The sequence below is a fragment of the Salarias fasciatus genome, chromosome 4, assembly GCF_902148845.1.
Source record: "Salarias fasciatus chromosome 4, fSalaFa1.1, whole genome shotgun sequence".
Taxonomy (NCBI): Eukaryota; Metazoa; Chordata; class Actinopteri; order Blenniiformes; family Blenniidae; genus Salarias; species Salarias fasciatus.
In genome coordinates, this window is record NC_043748.1 from 14,814,981 (window position 1) to 14,830,695 (window position 15,715).

Genomic DNA, 15,715 nt, shown 5'->3' on the forward strand with positions numbered 1-15,715 from the left:
AAGACAATTTATAGAAGTCTGAATAAAATGTTTCACTAAACGTCATGTTTGTATTAAAGCTAGGGTTGGCGATCTGAATGAAATACATTTTTTTTAAGTACTGGTGAAAATGATCTTTATGACCCGATGGGAAGCAATTCATAGCGTGTTTTTAAAGTAGTTTGGAAAACGGGAAAAACAGCAAGCAACAGTCTTGCCAGGACACCTTTTATTTAAACCAATCAAATCCCTTCGCCATTCGACCCGGTCCCTGCGCGTACATATCAGTGGCGCGCACTGACCCTGGTTCAGTGGGCGCTTAGAAGGACGGAGCATCATTGCAGAATGGCGGAGAAGAATGTTTGGGGGTTTACTTATCGTTGAGTGCGCCATAACTTGACGAAGTGCAAATAAAGAAGAACGAAGAAACGAAGTGCTGAGGACAGGTTACGCCAGGAACGCACTGGACACGGAAGCGACGCGCGCCGCACTCTCAACAGGAGCTCCTCCAATGGGGTGGGAGCAGGGCGGAGCTAGGCGGAGCCTTGGGGAGATGCTACATTCGTGCTACATGCTAGTTTTCCAAGATCGCCAACTCTAGCTTTAAATCTCCCTTTAGCTAATATGTTATTTCTAGGCTACTGGCATCACATCACTGATTAAATAAATCATTTGCTAAACTTTAGAGTTTATTTACATTTCAGTAGCGGCAGTACCATTTCAGTACCAGCATACTATCAACAGCACAATAATCAGCAAAAGCATGATAGCTATGAATCTAATTAGTAATAATAACATTTAAATAACCGTACTTGACCATTCTATCTGAATCTGATCATTATAACATTTAAAGAACATTTCTCTCTGATTCGTCCGGTTTCCCTGATTCTGTAGAACTTTGAATTGTGAAAATCAGTAAAGAATTGACTGAGATACACACATTTTTGTCTTTGGCTTTATCTGTCAATTTTTTTTTAATTTTTTTTATCAATTTTCGAATTTCAAAGTCTACAGAATCAGGACAGTCTCCTCTTTATAAATAGGTGTGTTTTATGGAAGTTTAGGAATTAAAATTACTTGCACTCGAGATTATTACGTGCCAGCGGTCCAACAGAGTTCTATGCTTTTTTCCCTTGGTTTTCCCCTCATTCAAAATGGCGCGCTTGGTCGCTAGGGCGATCACATGGTTTGTGGCGTGATGTCCTCAATGTCCGTCCAACCCCCCCCACCAAAGTTTCCCAGTCCAAAGCGCACATCTCGACTGAGTGGGCCTCATACAGACGGACATCCGGGCATTTGGCCAACATCCGGGTCCGTCGCCCATAGCAACTTGTGCAAAGGGGAAAGCCATCATCTCTGCTCGCTTAGAGTAAAGACGTACAATATGAGGGACGTTCTAAGCTGGTTAAAAGTTGTTGTGTGGTCGGCTCCACCAACAATAAAAGGAAAAATCCTACTCTATCGTTTTATATGATACCGAGTGAGTGTGCGCAACCAGAAGCGCCAACTGTGGCTGCAAGCCGTGAATAGAAAGTCAACATTGAATTCAGAAAATGGTCTGACACTTCTCCACGACAACTTATGGCACCCAAGATCTCATTACACATATATGTGCCCAGCTCATTTTATTTCAGGTATGTATTTATTACTCCTGATACCTTTTCAGTGTTTTTTTGTCTTTTCCACCCTGTCCTCCTCTTCCTCCTGCGCTGTCCCCTCCTCTAACCTGGGCTCTATAGATACGGTGACCAAGCGTCCTCTTTTTCCCGGACGTGTCCACTTTTTACGTCCTGTCTGGGGCGTCCGGGCGGGTTTTATAAATTCAGGAAAATGTCCGGTGTTCACTGTTTTTTATAGCACAATTACAGGTGAACGTAAATTGACTGGCACTTTGTACACATTACTATGATACTACTTTGTTGCACGAGGTAATTATACACACACAGACGGAGCGGAGCAGACAGGGCTGTTCAGACAGTGCCGCTTCACAGATGAATTGCTAAAAAAATTCCCACATACTCGTCAGCAGGGAGTCTGAAGGGGCACGCTTTTACACCCACAATGTCCAATTTTGGCCAAACTATCCCCAAAAAGCTCGTCGTAGTATGTGTAGGCCATCTATAGCCGACAAGACCTTCCACGCACTGAACAAATGTAAAATGACACTACAATAACACCTAAAACCGCAACGCACAAGGCACAATGAACTGCGTGCGGCTGTTGTTTTCCCCCTTGAGCTAAATGGCGGACGGTTGCTATGGGCGGTCACATGACCTATGACGCGACTTCGTCTGCAGATCGCGGCCTGTAATCATCTCCAGTCCTCTGGTCCCCACTGTGTCTCCTCTCCAGCCCGGCAGCTCCATGGAAAAGTAATCCAGCGATTCCCAAAAAAGCAACAATGTCATAATCCCTTCGGCTCGGATCCCACTAGCAAACACTCTACACCTGTTACCTGATAGTAGCATGCAAACAGCCCGCGCGACTGACAACATATCCCATGACTGTTTGCAGCAGCGACGTCACACTTCCCATCGTCCAAGATGTAACCTGCCACCTCATCGAGAATGCCTGTGGTCATTCAGAAGAAAGATTATTTATGGTCTTTATACAATTTATTAAAATAATAGACAGTGTTGACACATACACATATATATATACTTAAATATATTCACACACACACACACACACACACACACACACACACATATATGTATATATATATATATATATATATATATATATATATATATATATATAAACACAAGATCAATAAAGGCCGGGATCTACCACACCAAACAAGACCCCAGGTGCAGACTGTGCAAAGAAGCCCCAGAGACAGTACAGCACATCACAGCAGGGTGTAAGATGCTGGCAGGCAAGGCATACATGGAACGGCGCAACCAGGTAGCGGGCATAGTCTACAGGAACATATGTACCGAGTATGGACTGGAGGTCCCAGGGTCAAGATGGGAGACACCTCCAAAGGTGGTCGAGAGCAATCGAGCCAAGATCCTGTGGGACTTCCAGATCCAGACTGATAAGCAGGTGACGGCCAATCAACCTGACATAGTGGTGGTGGATAAACAGCAGAAGACAGCTGGTGATAGATGTAGCAATCCCAAGTGATGGCAACATCAGGAAAAAAGAGCACGAGAAGCTGGAAAAATACCAAAGGTTGAGGGAAGAGATAGAGAGAGTGTGGGGCGTGAAGGCATCAGTGATACCAGTAGTGATCGGGACACTGGGAGCAGTAACCCCCAAGCTGGGAGGATGGCTCCAGCAGAGACCAGGAACGACATCTGAGATCTCTGTTCAAAAGAGCGCAATCCTAAGAGCAGCTACGATCCTGCGCAGAACCCTCAAGCTCCCAGCCCTCTGGTAGAGGACCCGAGCTTGAAGGAGACAGACACAATACCGCCGGGGTGGCGAGAACACAGTTTTTTATATAAGAACAATTAAATGTAACCCGTTGTTTTTTCTAACCCATTATAGATTTTGAACTAAAAAGCTAAAAAAAAATCTTTTATAATTGAAGAGGATTTTTTTAACATTGAAAATCAACATTATGTAAAACATTAAGTGTTTTTAATGTTTAAAACATAAAGTATTTCACAAATACTTCTCAGACTTTTTTTACATTTAATTTTCTTTGCACAGAATAAGTAAATACAGAGTTACAAGAAGTGAACTCTCAATGTGCAGGATATTTGTTATTTGTATATTAACTGTCTTGCTGTGTGGGAGTGTCTACAAGCCAAGTTTCATTTTCGTTTCTCTTCCCGGAAAAGCAGAGGTAAGATTCCTCCGTCTGTTGCTGTTGTGATAACATTAAACATGTATAAACAAAATTTTCCGCTAACATTATTTAAGAAATGGTTCGCAGTTTGTGAGCCGGATGTAGTCCTGGATTCACCGAACAGACATATTTACTCGTCGTGTGTTTTGCTGGCGAAAGTTTTGAAAGAGTAACGGTCAGGGATGCCAGCCTGCCTTTCTTCTTAAATTTACTTTTTAATCTAGATTTAATCTTTAATGAAGTTATCGTTACATTAAATCATCATCACATTCAGTCAGTTACTGTGTTCATTGTTGAAGCAAGTCGTAAAGATATGTATTTTTCTGTGTATAAACACTCAAAGAATTTGGTTTAACGATAAATGAATAAAAGTGAAGAAAGAAAGAAAGAAAGAAAGAAAAAAAACTCATGTTGCTGAAATATCAAGATTAGTAACTTCGTGTTAGATTTGACGCAATGCAAAGGAAATTGAACTGAACTGAATGTAATTTATTAGCATAACTATTTCTTTGTACGCTATTGTAATGTGTGAGTTTAATTCTAAATGTATGTTGTTAGACCCCAAATTGATCCTTATCAGTGATCAACAACGATGTCATTTATTTAATGTAGTTAAAATAGTGCCACAAATAATCATACATTATCAATAACCATTAATGCTAGGTTAATGTTACTGTAAATGTGGAAATATTTTATGTCTTTAAAGAAAATGATTATGCTAGGATGTTACAATTCTGATTCAATGCGTCTATTCAAACTGGAGCAAGCTAGATTTTTACGTGGCTTTCTTTGATTTCTGGTTTAATGTTGAGCCATTTCATTTCACTTGTATATTTATGTTTTCAAAAGCTTGAATCAAACTGGCCCTGAAGTTCCAACCTTAATTTGGATGCTGCTGAAATGAATTATGACTGAAAGATATTAAAATGTGTAAATGTATAAAATGTATGAAAATGTTAATTTTGGTTAACTCTCACTTTTTTTTCAAGTCAATACAAATGTACACTATATTACCAAAAGTATTTGCTCACCTGCCTTGACTCACATATGAACTTCAGTGCCATCCCATTCCTAACCCATTGGGTTCAGTATGACGTCGCTCCACCTTTTGCAGCTATTAGAGCTTCAAGTCTTCTGGGAAGGCTGTCCACAAGGTTGAGTGTGTTTATAGGAATCTTTGGCCATTCTTCCAAAAGGTCACTCACTGATGTTGGTGAAGAAGGCCTGGCTGTCAGTCTCTGCTGTCAGGACCCTGTGCAGGCCAGTCAAGTTCATCCACACCAGACTCTGTCATCCATGTCTTTATGGACCTTGCTTTGTGCACTGGTACACAAACTGTACATGAAATTCTCCAAAATGTTTTGGTATCCTGAAGCATTCAAAGTTCCCTTCACTGGAACTAAGGGGTGTAATGGAAATTTCTCATGTATGCATGCTTTTTCTCACTTGTAGTGCTCGCAGAGGTATTTTTGTAAACAACCGTAGCTCACACACTCAGATGTGTGGGGAACCATGAATGCTTTGTCTAGAATTTACTTTTCCTGATAATCTTAGCGTAGCAGCTGCGGCACTCGTGGGAATCTTCCTGTGTCCAGCCTACGGCTGGGTGCAGTCAAGGCCCCTGGGAGTGAACGTAGCAGATAGTTATTAGAGGCTTGCACGCCCCTGCGAGGGCAGAACTCACTCTGTTACTCTGTTGACTGCGTGACTTCTCCTGCTGTACAGCATAATAAAAGATACCAAAACGAACTCACCGGCGGAAGCCCTTTATTAAATAAAATTGCCATAACAGGGGCTAAGCCCAACTTCTGAAAAGCAACCCCACACCATTTCATGACTGGATTTGTTGCACAGGTGACATCCTATGACACTTCCACGCTGGAATTCACTGAGCTCCTGAGAGCGGCCCATTCTCTCACAAATGTTTGTCAAAACGGTCTGCATGCCCAGGTGCTTGATTTTATACACCTGTGGCCGGGCCGCGTGATTACAATACCTGATTCTGATCATTTGGATGAGTGAGCAAATGCTTTTGGTAATATAGTGTAATGTTGTTTTTTTGTTTCAGAACTTTTTGAAATATGAAATCTTGCATGAACTCACAGACGAGATCTTTCATCAGGACTTGGAGTAAAAGAGACCTTATCTTCTCACCTGACCTCAAGAACTGAATCTGGATCTGTCCACTGTTCGCAAGAAGGTACAGAACAGGAACAAATGTTTTTTTGTGAAAACAGAGTCAAGACCCTTTTTTAAAATATTTTTAGCTGGTAATGAAGTGATATATGTATGAATTGTGGTGCAGTTTGACCGGAGAGAGCTGTAAAGAGAAGACATGAAGAGGAGAAGACCAGTAACGCTTGATACCAGTGATGAAGAGGAGGAAGACAGTAACGACAGAAGACGTACCCTGAGAGCACAAAAGAAAGTCAGATATTCTGAATCCTTTGTTGTGGAGGAAGAGGAAGAGGAAGACAACTGCAACCACAACACACAAGAGGGTGAGTCTTTGTACACCATACTGTATATTTAAGGTATTTATATCTAATTGCATACAGGGACAAAAACAATCAATTCATATCTTTACTGTGTGCAGCAGTTCCAAGTGTTGTTCTCTTAATTATCGCCACATTTAGAGATGTTACATGTCACCTGTGGAACCAAAGAAGGCTGGTTGGATAAAAAGAAGCTGGAAAGAGGTGATTTTTTTTTTCTCATCTCTTGTTTGTTGTTTGTCAACATGTACAGATTGATAGCCAGTGCCTGGTGACAAATCTGCACGTCATCAATGTACACACAGAGATCAGCCTAAACATGACCTGTGTGATGTTGTGTCGATCATTATGTGTGAAATATCGGACATGTTTGACCTGGACAGACAAGACATAGAAAGTACAGTTTGTTATCGAATGTATGAAGTTTTAGTTGAAATGTTAAAGTTTGAAGTTGCTCCATTCATCTGACTCTGTTCAGGATCATGTCAGAATAAAACTCCTCAAATAACATTGAACCAAAGACAGTAGGATGAAGAGTAGAGGAAACTTTCAGAGGTTGAAGGGTAAATTTTCTTCACAAGATGCTTTTCTTACTAGAAACTAACCAGTCGGTTGATACAGAGAGTGTAGTTGTGTTATGTACAAAAAAAAAAAAAAAGAATAAATTCATTGTTTTCTGTGCCTTTTATTGAAGTACATAGTTTTATCTGCATCTTGTTTGTCAAAGAAACCCAAATATGTCAACAATTATCAAATGAAGAAATGATTGTTTTTGGTTTTAATTTATAATTTCTGCTTTGTCCAGCTGAGGCCTGTATTAAGTGTGAGGGTAAATGGTTTACTCCGCCTCAGTTCGAGGTCTTCGGCAGACGGGAGTGCAGTAAAAAATGGAAAACGAGTGTCTACCATGAAGAAAAACCTCTGCAGTATTTTTTTGAGGTAAAAGTATTTTTCATTTACTTTATCATGTGTGTTTAATTTTGAAATCCGGTCAATTGTATAATCTGCTTCCACATATATTTTCGCAGAAAGGATTACTCACCACCTCAGGGTATAATAAAGGACCAAGAAAGACAACCAAGGTAACAGAGCATCAAATAAACTGTCAGTGCTGTTGCTACATGAGGAGTCTCAACAGTGACGTTTATCTTTCCTCACACAGAAAAAGAAGTCATCAGATCATGAGTCCCAGGAATCTTCTGAAGGTTTGTTAGTATTTTTTAAACCTGAGAATACAAAGTATGGCCCACCGTCATGTTATTAATTTAACACCACAGCCTGTATATTTCTAGATTCAGACATGGAGAGTGCAGGAGACAGTGAGGAGGAGCGCAGTTCAGATGAAGATGGCAGTGAAGAGCTGAAGCAGGACGCAGAAGGAAGTGAGGAAGACAAAGAGGAGCCTGCAAGCATCGAGCCTGTGGGTGAAGATGGAGAGATGGATGCTGGGAATGTGTCTTCTGTAGCTGATGATCTCCCAGACAGAAATGTCTCTGAAGGTGAGATTTCACATTAGAACCATCAAATTCTGCAATGAAATCCATTCTGACATATTGGAACTTTGTTTCAGGTTTGTGTTTGTCTTGTGTTTTAGAATTGGAGACGTTTCCTGTTTCAAAGAATGCAGTCGTCACCTTAGAGAGACTTCCAGAGGTATGATTATCTAGAATATGCATTATTATTTGCTCTAAGTGCAGAAAATACCAATACCATGCACATTTAGACACAGAAGATGATATATCAATCAAACGTCTTCATGTCTTGGAGTTTGATGAGACGATATTCCTCAACACTGGAGCCTTTCACTGCAGTTCATAAATGTAGAGTCCAATCCAACCCTTCAGGAAGATCATTCATCCAGACGAAGATTCTGAGTTATAACATGGAACCGGCCAGAATTACTATTGCAACAACACATCATCAGTAGGGTAAAACTAACCTGTCTCACGACGGTCTAATCCCAGCACATGTTCCCTATTAGTGGGTGAACAATCCAACGCTTGGTGAATTCTGCTTCACAATGATAGGAAGAGCCGACATGCCTGAGTATCTGGGTCATCAGGAAAAAAGTAATATTGAAAGAGCCAAATTGACTCAGTTTGGTAAAATACATAAAACAGCTGAACGTTTGTTAAATGAGTCAAACATCTGAACGTGAAAGAGGCTAAAAAAGCTCAAATTGGTAAGATGGATAAAAAGTGTTTTTAAACATGAAAGAATGCATTAGTATATCTAGCGTACCTCAACAAAGGTTATTCGGCTGTGTTATCTTCATTCAACAGCAGAACAAGTCTTGTTTTAAGGAGAAAAGCAGTAATATGAGTTCAAGCTGACAGGAATTGAATCTTTGACCTTCTTAAATTCACCAACAGTGAAATCGAATTTCTCCAATTTGTGACTTTTTCTTTAATGCATTGTCCATCCGGTTTACATGTCTTAATTGTGCAACATTTTTATTCTCAGGCAGAACTGAGACTCCAGAACCATCTGAAGGAACCATCGTCCTCTTCAACCGTCGCTCAGCCTGAGGCTCTTCAACTGACCAGCAGCAGCCAGCAGTCAGTAGGTCTGTGAATATGGACGCCATCTTCTTTCTAGTTCAACAAAACCTGAGTTTTTTTAAACTATAGAATTGAATGAGTCTGATGAATAAAGACTAACTCCACAGCGTTTTCTCGTGTGTGCGCAGAGAGTTGGTGTGTGCCGTTGAGTGAGGTCTCACAAAGTGAAGAGGAGAGAGATCATAACACTTCGGCAGAAACCAGAGACACAACTTCACCGCTGACGTCTGACCCTCCGATCACTGAAGGCATGCTGACGCTGCAAGAAGCAGCAGAGCACACCGCCGGCAGCATCTCCAGCACAGCACAGTCTCCACATTCTGACCAGGAGACACGGTACACCGTATCTGACAGCATCCAGGCTTTGAGCAAAGCTGCATGATGTGTCTGCACAGCACTGATACACCGTTTCCTTTGCAGTGTTGACCAAACCTGTGCTCGCTGTGCTCCCTTCTCAAACATGGCGGAAGCTGCAGAAAGCTCTGACGTGGACACGATGGCGACTGACCAGCTGAAGAGAGAGAAACTGAAACTGCAAGTCAAAGTTTTGAAGTTACAAGAGATGTATTACTCTTTGAAAATATCAAGATTTTTAAAATCTGAGTCTTTCGTTGAGCCTTGATAATAGACTGTGACTATAAAACGTGCAGCTGACAGGAACCAATATCACGAAATGTGCCTTAATGTAGAGTTTCTGGAACAGAGTTTAAAACTGTCAGAGCATTTTTTTTCTATGTTCAGCAGAGAAAACATTTGCTACACAGGATGATATCATGGAGAAATTAGCTTGATTTTTTTTTTCAGAAAATTACATGATTAGCATTGGATTGCTTTTTTTCAGCATGTTTAGTTTTGTTTTTATTCATGTTCAAAATAACAATCGATATATATTCTAATGTATATTTGAAATGTTTTTGTTTGATGTTCTACTCATGCAGTACATCTGTGATTGAAGTAACTACTGTAAAGTTTTCAAACTTACTAATGAAACCATTTGTATATAACGAGCACCAAGACATTTGTTTTTATTTTTCAATATTGTGGGATTACAGTCGTTCCGGAAGGTTTGGATTGGTGTGTCTCTCAGCGCCAGTCGTCATCTTGGTTTTGATGTGTCTCCGCAATAAATCACACGACTCACAAGTCAGTCAAGTTTCTGTTTATTTGAGTCCATCAATTGCACAAGTCAATTTTTAAGCAAAATAAGACATGCATGCACAAACAACACACATAAATTAACAACCCAACAACAGAAATATATTCTTAAGAACAAATTTGAATAAACATGAGGCTTTTTCCAATTTCTTAACCTGAAACATTCAACGAGCCACCGTTTGAATGACATTTAATTTGCATTTTATCAGCCAAACATCAACTGTGCTGCTCTGCCTTTCAGAACACTTCATTATATTACTGCCTTTGATCTCAACCATGTTTTCATAGTAACAAACAGAAATAGGTTATTGTGGTGGCTCAGATTTTAAAAATCTTGATATTTTTGAAGAGTAATACATCTCTTGTAACTTCAAAACTCTGATTTGCAGTTTCAGTTTCTCTCTCTTCAGCTGGTCAGTCTCCATCGTGTCCACGTCAGAGCTTTCTGCAGCTTCCGCCATGTTTGAGGAGTGATCACAGGTTTGGTCAACACTGCAAAGGAAACGGTGTATCAGTGCTGTGCAGACACATCATGCAGCTTTGCACAAAGCCTGGATGCTCTCAGATACGGTGTACCGTGTCTCCTGGTCAGAATGTGGAGACCGTGCTGCATCGCGGCTGGAGCTGTCGCCGGCGGTGTGCTCTGCTGCTTCTTGCAGCGTCAGCATGCCTTCAGTGATCGGAGGGTCAGACGTCAGCGGTGAAGCTGTGTCTCTGGTTTCTGCTGAAGTGTTATGATCTCTCTCCTCTTGGATTTGTGAGACCTCATTCAACGGCACACACCAACTCGCTGCACACACACAGACACGAGAAAACACTGTGGAGTTAGTCTTTATTCATCAGACTCATTCAATTCTAAAGTATAAAAACTCAGCTTTTGTTGAACTAGAAAGAAGATGGCGTCCATATTCACAGACCTACTGACTGCTGGCTGCTGCTGGTCAGATGAAGAGCCTCAGGCTGAGCGACGGTTGAAGAGGACGATGGTTCCTTCAGATGGTTCTGGAGTCTCAGTTCTGCCTGAGAATAAAAATGTTGCACAAGACATGTAGACAGGATGGACAATTCATTAAAGAAAAAGTCACAAATTGGAGAAATTCAATTTCACTGTTCGTAAATTGAAGAAGGCCAACGAGTGTACAGCATGTGTGTGTATTTCAGTTTCAACAGATGATTCTTTCTTTCTCTCATTGTAAATATATGGTTTTGTGTGTTTTGGACATGGACATAAAATGAGTTAATAAATAAATGATAAAGAAAATAATACAGCCTAATAACTTTTTGTTGAGGTATATCATATATGATCATATATGTTTCATGTTGGATTCATTAAAAATACTTTTTTATCCATCTTACCAATTTGAGCTTCTCTTGAGCCTCTTTCACGTTCAGATACTTTACTCGCTTAATAAACTTTTGATTGTATTACTCATTTTACCGACTGGAGTCAATTTGCCTCTTTCAATATTACTTTTTTCCTGATGACCCAGATACTCAGGCATTACTGGACTGGTTCCATGTTGAAACTCAGAATCTTCTCTTCGTCTGGATGAATGATCTTCCTGAAGGGTTGGATTGGACTCTACATTTATGAACTGCAGTGAAAGGCTCCAGTGTTGTGGAATATTGTCTCATCAAACTCCAAGACATGAGGACCTTTCAAATATTATCTTCTCTGTCTAAATATATATGGTATTAGTATTTTCTATACTTAGAGCAACTAATGATACATATTCTAGATAATCATACCTCTGGAAGTCTCTCTAAGGTGACGACTGCATTCTTTGAAACAGGAAACGTCTCCAATTCTAAAACACAAGACAAACACAAACCTGAAACAAAGTTCCAATATGTCAGAATGGATTTCATTGCAGAATTTGATGGTTCTAATGTGAAATCTCACCTTCAGAGACATTTCTGTCTGGGAGATCATCAGCTACAGCAGACACATTCCTAGCATCCATCTCTCCATCTTCACCCACAGGCTCGATGCTTGCAGGCTCCTCTTTGTCTTCCTCACTTCCTTCTGCATCCTGCTTCAGCTCTTCACTGCCATCTTCATCTGAACTGCGCTCCTCCTCACTGTCTCCTGCACTCTCCATGTCTGAATCTAGAAATGCACAGGCTGTGGTGTTAAATTAATAACATGACGGTGGGCCATACTTTGTATTCTCAGGTTTAAAAAATACTAACAAACCTTCAGAAGATTCCTGGGACTCATGATCTGATGACTTCTTTTTCTGTGTGAGGAAAGATAAACGTCACTGTTGAGACTCCTCATGTAGCAACAGCACTGACAGTTTATTTGATGCTCTGTTACCTTGGTTGTCTTTCTTGGTCCTTTTTTATACCCTGTGGTGGTGAGTAATCCTTTCTGTGAAAATATATGTGGAAGCAGATTTTACAATTGACCGAATTTCGAAATTAGACACACATGAAAAATAACAATTTTATTATTATTATTTTTTTTTACCTCAAACCAATACTGCAGAGGTTTTCCGTCAAGGCAGATAGTCATTTTCCATTTTTTACTGGACTCCCGTCCGCCGAACTCCTCGAACTGAGGCGGAGTAAACCATTTACCCTCACACTTAATACAGGCCTCAGCTGAATAAAGCAGAAATCCCAAAGGAAAACCAGAAACAATCATTTCTTCATTTGATAATTTTTGACATATTTGAGTTTTTTTGACAAACAACATGCAGATATAATTACTTCAATTAAAGGCACAGAAAACGATGAATTTACTTTTTTTTGTACATAACACAACTACACTCTCTGTATCAACCGACTGGTTAGTTTCTAGTAAGAAAAGCATCTTGTGAAGAAAATTTACCCTCCAACCTCTGAAAGTTTCCTCTACTCTTCATCCTACTGTCTTTGGTTCAATGTTATTCGAGGAGTTTTATTCTGACATGATCCTGAACAGAGTCAGATGAATGGAGCAACTTCAAACTTTAACATTTCAACTAAAACTTCATACATTCGATAACAAACTGTACTCTCAATTTCTTGTCTGTCCAGGTCAAACATGTCCGATATTTCACACATAATGAGCGACACAACATCACACAGGTCATGTTTAGGCTGATCTCTGTGTGTACATTGATGACGTGCAGATTTGTCACCAGGCACTGGCTATCAATCTGTACATGTTGACAAACAACAAACAAGAGATGAGAAAAAAAAAATCACCTCTTTCCAGCTTCTTTTTATCCAACCAGCCTTCTTTGGTTCCACAGGTGACATGTAACAACTCTGAATGTGGCGATAATTAAGAGAACGACACTTGGAACTGCTGCACACAGTAAAGATATGAATTGATTGTTTTTGTTACTGTACGCAATAAATACCTCAAATATACAGTATGATGTACAAAGACTCACCCTCTTGTGTGTTGTGGTTGCAGTTGTCTTCCTCCTCCTCTTCCTCCACAACAAAGGATTCAGAATATCTGACTTTCTTTTGTGCTCTCAGGGTACGTCTTCTGTCGTTACTGTCTTCCTCCTCTTCATCACTGGTATCAAGCCTTACTGGTCTTCTCCTTTTCATGTCTTCTCCTATTTTCAGCTCTCTGCATCACAATTCTTTTAATATATCACTTTATTTCTAGGAAAAACAAACAAAAAAAGCCTGTTGATTCTCATCTGAAAACATTTGTTACCATTCCTTACCGTCTGCTGTAGACAGATCCAGATTTAGTTCATCTTACAGAAGCTGGAGGTCAGATCCTGAAGATAACGGACGCTTTTAGCCCGAGTCCTGATGAAAGATCACGTCTGTGAGTTCATGCAAGATTTCAGCTTTCAAAATATTATTTGTTGCAAAAAACAATATCTGTCAATAGATCAATATATCAACATCTGTATCAGTAATAAAACATCAATACTTGGGTTGAGACACTGTCTATTTTTCAACTAATTCAATGTCATTATTTAGATTTGAGTTTGGATTTTTCAGAAAATGTTTGTGAAAGGTTTGTGTTAATGCTTCAAAAAAAACACACAATTTTAAACTAGTTTGATTAGAAATTTTGAGAAATCAAATGGTTCACTACACAATAAAACTGTAAAAGTCAAGCTTGTGCCAGTTTAGTCAGATTTGGGAAAAAGTCTTGCATAACCATAATAAAACATTTTCATATTTAAAATAATAAGGTAACATAGTAGGAAAACTAGTTTTGAATGCAAGTATTAATGCATTTTGATGACATTTAATTAATAACAGTTGCTGATAAATGATAACAAGGTGCATCTTGGGATCTAACATACATTTAGGATTAAACTCAGTATTTTCATAGTTATGCTTTCAATCCAGGTGTGTAGTGCAATCCTCAGTCTTCTGCACAAGTCACCTGCTTGATTTTCCACAGTAAGTTACTGTCAGTTACACCATAAAACCACACCTCTTTTTAAACTTTCATTATTGTTTAAACGAAATCCTCAAAACATGCTTCAGTAAACATGTTTTTTAGGGGAACCCACGTCAACATTTTTGTCACAATCTCTAATCCATAATTATTTCTTCACCAACTTCACAGATGTGTGAAAACACCAGCAGACGAAGGAATCTTACCTCTGCTTTCCCAGGAAGAGAAATGAAAACGAAACTTGACTTGTAAACAATCACATATACTTTATCAGTTAGTCATAATCAAGTACCGGTTACACCAGGTGATCTAAAGCCACAATACTGGCTTCATTGTACTGAGCAGGTACTGAACATACTATCTCTAAAATACACATGAAAGTCATAGATACATATTTTATACAGGCAAATTATATACTGTCAGCCCTCAGTGTGACTTATGTACATTGGCTCACATGTGTTTAATGCATGTCTTAATTTTAGCATTCATTAGTACTTATGTTGTATTGGCGGATCAATAAAGTTTACAGTCTTTTTTTTTTATTATATTGTCCACTCCTGCCCAATGAAGAGCCTGAAATATTTTTACTTACCACTCTATCGTACCTCCAAGGATCAACTTTTCATCAAATTTTGGAACTTTATGGACAAATCACTGAAGAATAGTGGATTTGTGTGATCTCTGTAACAATGTTGAGTCATCCTCATGGCCCTCTTTTTGCAGTGTAGACGGTAAATATAGTATAACATTTATAGGTGTTTCAATTTAAATATAGTGATACTGATGAACAGAGAACGTGGAATCACTTGTGATCCAAGAACTGTTTTGCCTCAGACTATTGAAATGCTCACCTTCGTCTTCTGTGGCTTCTGAGATTTTTCTCCAGAGAGAGGAGATAAGCAACTTCTTCTCCTGAGTGAAGACAATCATGTTCTCCCCCTGTTCTGGGAGCTAACCGAGCATTTAAGCAAACAAAAGATACCAGTGGACACAGAGTTCAGACCGTCTCAGTATTGAACAAGACAAACCTGTTGACATCTGCACGTGTGGGACATCCTTCAACAGCCTTTACCAGGGAAACCCCAATAGGAGAACATGATTTTCTTCAGTTATCACAATACAAAATGTATAGAAAAGTCCAGAGTTGCAAAGTTACAGCTAAACACTCCACAGTCAGTAGAGCAATCTTTCAGTTAACAGGCGGATTTTTTTTTCTCGGCTATTTTTGGGTGTGGTGTCAGGTTGTGACTAATCCCCAAAGCAAAACAGGACATGTCTGTTGTTTCTGAGTTGAAAACAACTCGGCTAGAGAGTGTGACCAAGAAGAAAAATAAAATATTATTTAAAAAAAAAAAAT

At 39.6% G+C, this 15,715-nt stretch overlaps 2 protein-coding genes across 9 annotated transcripts; one reads left to right on the forward strand and one right to left on the reverse strand.

Annotated features, from left to right (window-relative positions):
• The first annotated feature begins 3,740 nt into the window (after positions 1–3,740).
• Positions 3,741–10,371, forward strand: LOC115386490 (RNA polymerase II degradation factor 1-like). 3 transcript variants are annotated; one of them, XM_030088789.1, is made up of 12 exons: positions 3,741–3,775; positions 5,901–5,978; positions 6,084–6,279; positions 6,415–6,477; positions 7,079–7,212; positions 7,302–7,355; positions 7,436–7,478; positions 7,566–7,772; positions 7,844–7,926; positions 8,737–8,839; positions 8,963–9,170; positions 9,255–10,371. In XM_030088789.1, exons 3-12 carry the CDS (start codon positions 6,114–6,116, stop codon positions 9,454–9,456), a joined length of 1,263 nt encoding a protein of 420 aa, XP_029944649.1. In that variant the 5' UTR covers positions 3,741–3,775; positions 5,901–5,978; positions 6,084–6,113; the 3' UTR covers positions 9,457–10,371. The 3 variants fall into 3 exon arrangements, with proteins under 3 accessions (XP_029944649.1, XP_029944648.1, XP_029944650.1); XM_030088788.1 differs by having other exon boundaries at positions 3,760–3,775; positions 5,847–5,978; XM_030088790.1 differs by having other exon boundaries at positions 3,760–3,775; positions 5,847–5,978; positions 7,868–7,926.
• Positions 9,979–15,613, reverse strand: LOC115386491 (RNA polymerase II degradation factor 1-like). 6 transcript variants are annotated; one of them, XM_030088793.1, is made up of 13 exons: positions 15,387–15,609; positions 15,210–15,297; positions 13,664–13,751; positions 13,376–13,563; positions 13,185–13,247; positions 12,463–12,596; positions 12,310–12,363; positions 12,187–12,229; positions 11,893–12,099; positions 11,739–11,821; positions 10,907–11,009; positions 10,566–10,779; positions 9,979–10,481 (listed from the first exon to the last, which is right to left on the reverse strand). In XM_030088793.1, exons 4-13 carry the CDS (start codon positions 13,539–13,541, stop codon positions 10,295–10,297), a joined length of 1,254 nt encoding a protein of 417 aa, XP_029944653.1. In that variant the 5' UTR covers positions 13,542–13,563; positions 13,664–13,751; positions 15,210–15,297; positions 15,387–15,609; the 3' UTR covers positions 9,979–10,294. The 6 variants fall into 6 exon arrangements, with proteins under 6 accessions (XP_029944653.1, XP_029944654.1, XP_029944657.1 ...); XM_030088794.1 differs by having other exon boundaries at positions 13,664–15,302; XM_030088797.1 differs by having other exon boundaries at positions 10,660–10,779; positions 13,664–15,613.
• Positions 15,614–15,715: the final 102 nt, after the last annotated feature.

What these genes read in the sequence shown, in the direction of transcription:
- LOC115386490 (XM_030088789.1), top strand. Translation starts at nt 6,114, where the DNA reads ATGAAGAGGAGAAGACCAGTAACGCTTGATACCAGTGATGAAGAGGAG. An exon ending in CTCTGCAGTATTTTTTTGAG is followed by an intron (nt 7,213 to 7,301) that starts GTAAAAGTATTT and finishes ATATTTTCGCAG; the next exon opens with AAAGGATTACTCACCACCTC. An exon ending in GACCAAGAAAGACAACCAAG is followed by an intron (nt 7,356 to 7,435) that starts GTAACAGAGCAT and finishes TTCCTCACACAG; the next exon opens with AAAAAGAAGTCATCAGATCA.
- LOC115386491 (XM_030088795.1), bottom strand. Translation starts at nt 13,541, where the DNA reads ATGAAAAGGAGAAGACCAGTAAGGCTTGATACCAGTGATGAAGAGGAG. An exon ending in TAAAAAGAAGCTGGAAAGAG is followed by an intron (nt 12,597 to 13,184) that starts GTGATTTTTTTT and finishes TGCTTTATTCAG; the next exon opens with CTGAGGCCTGTATTAAGTGT. An exon ending in CAGCAGCCAGCAGTCAGTAG is followed by an intron (nt 10,780 to 10,906) that starts GTCTGTGAATAT and finishes GTGTGTGTGCAG; the next exon opens with CGAGTTGGTGTGTGCCGTTG.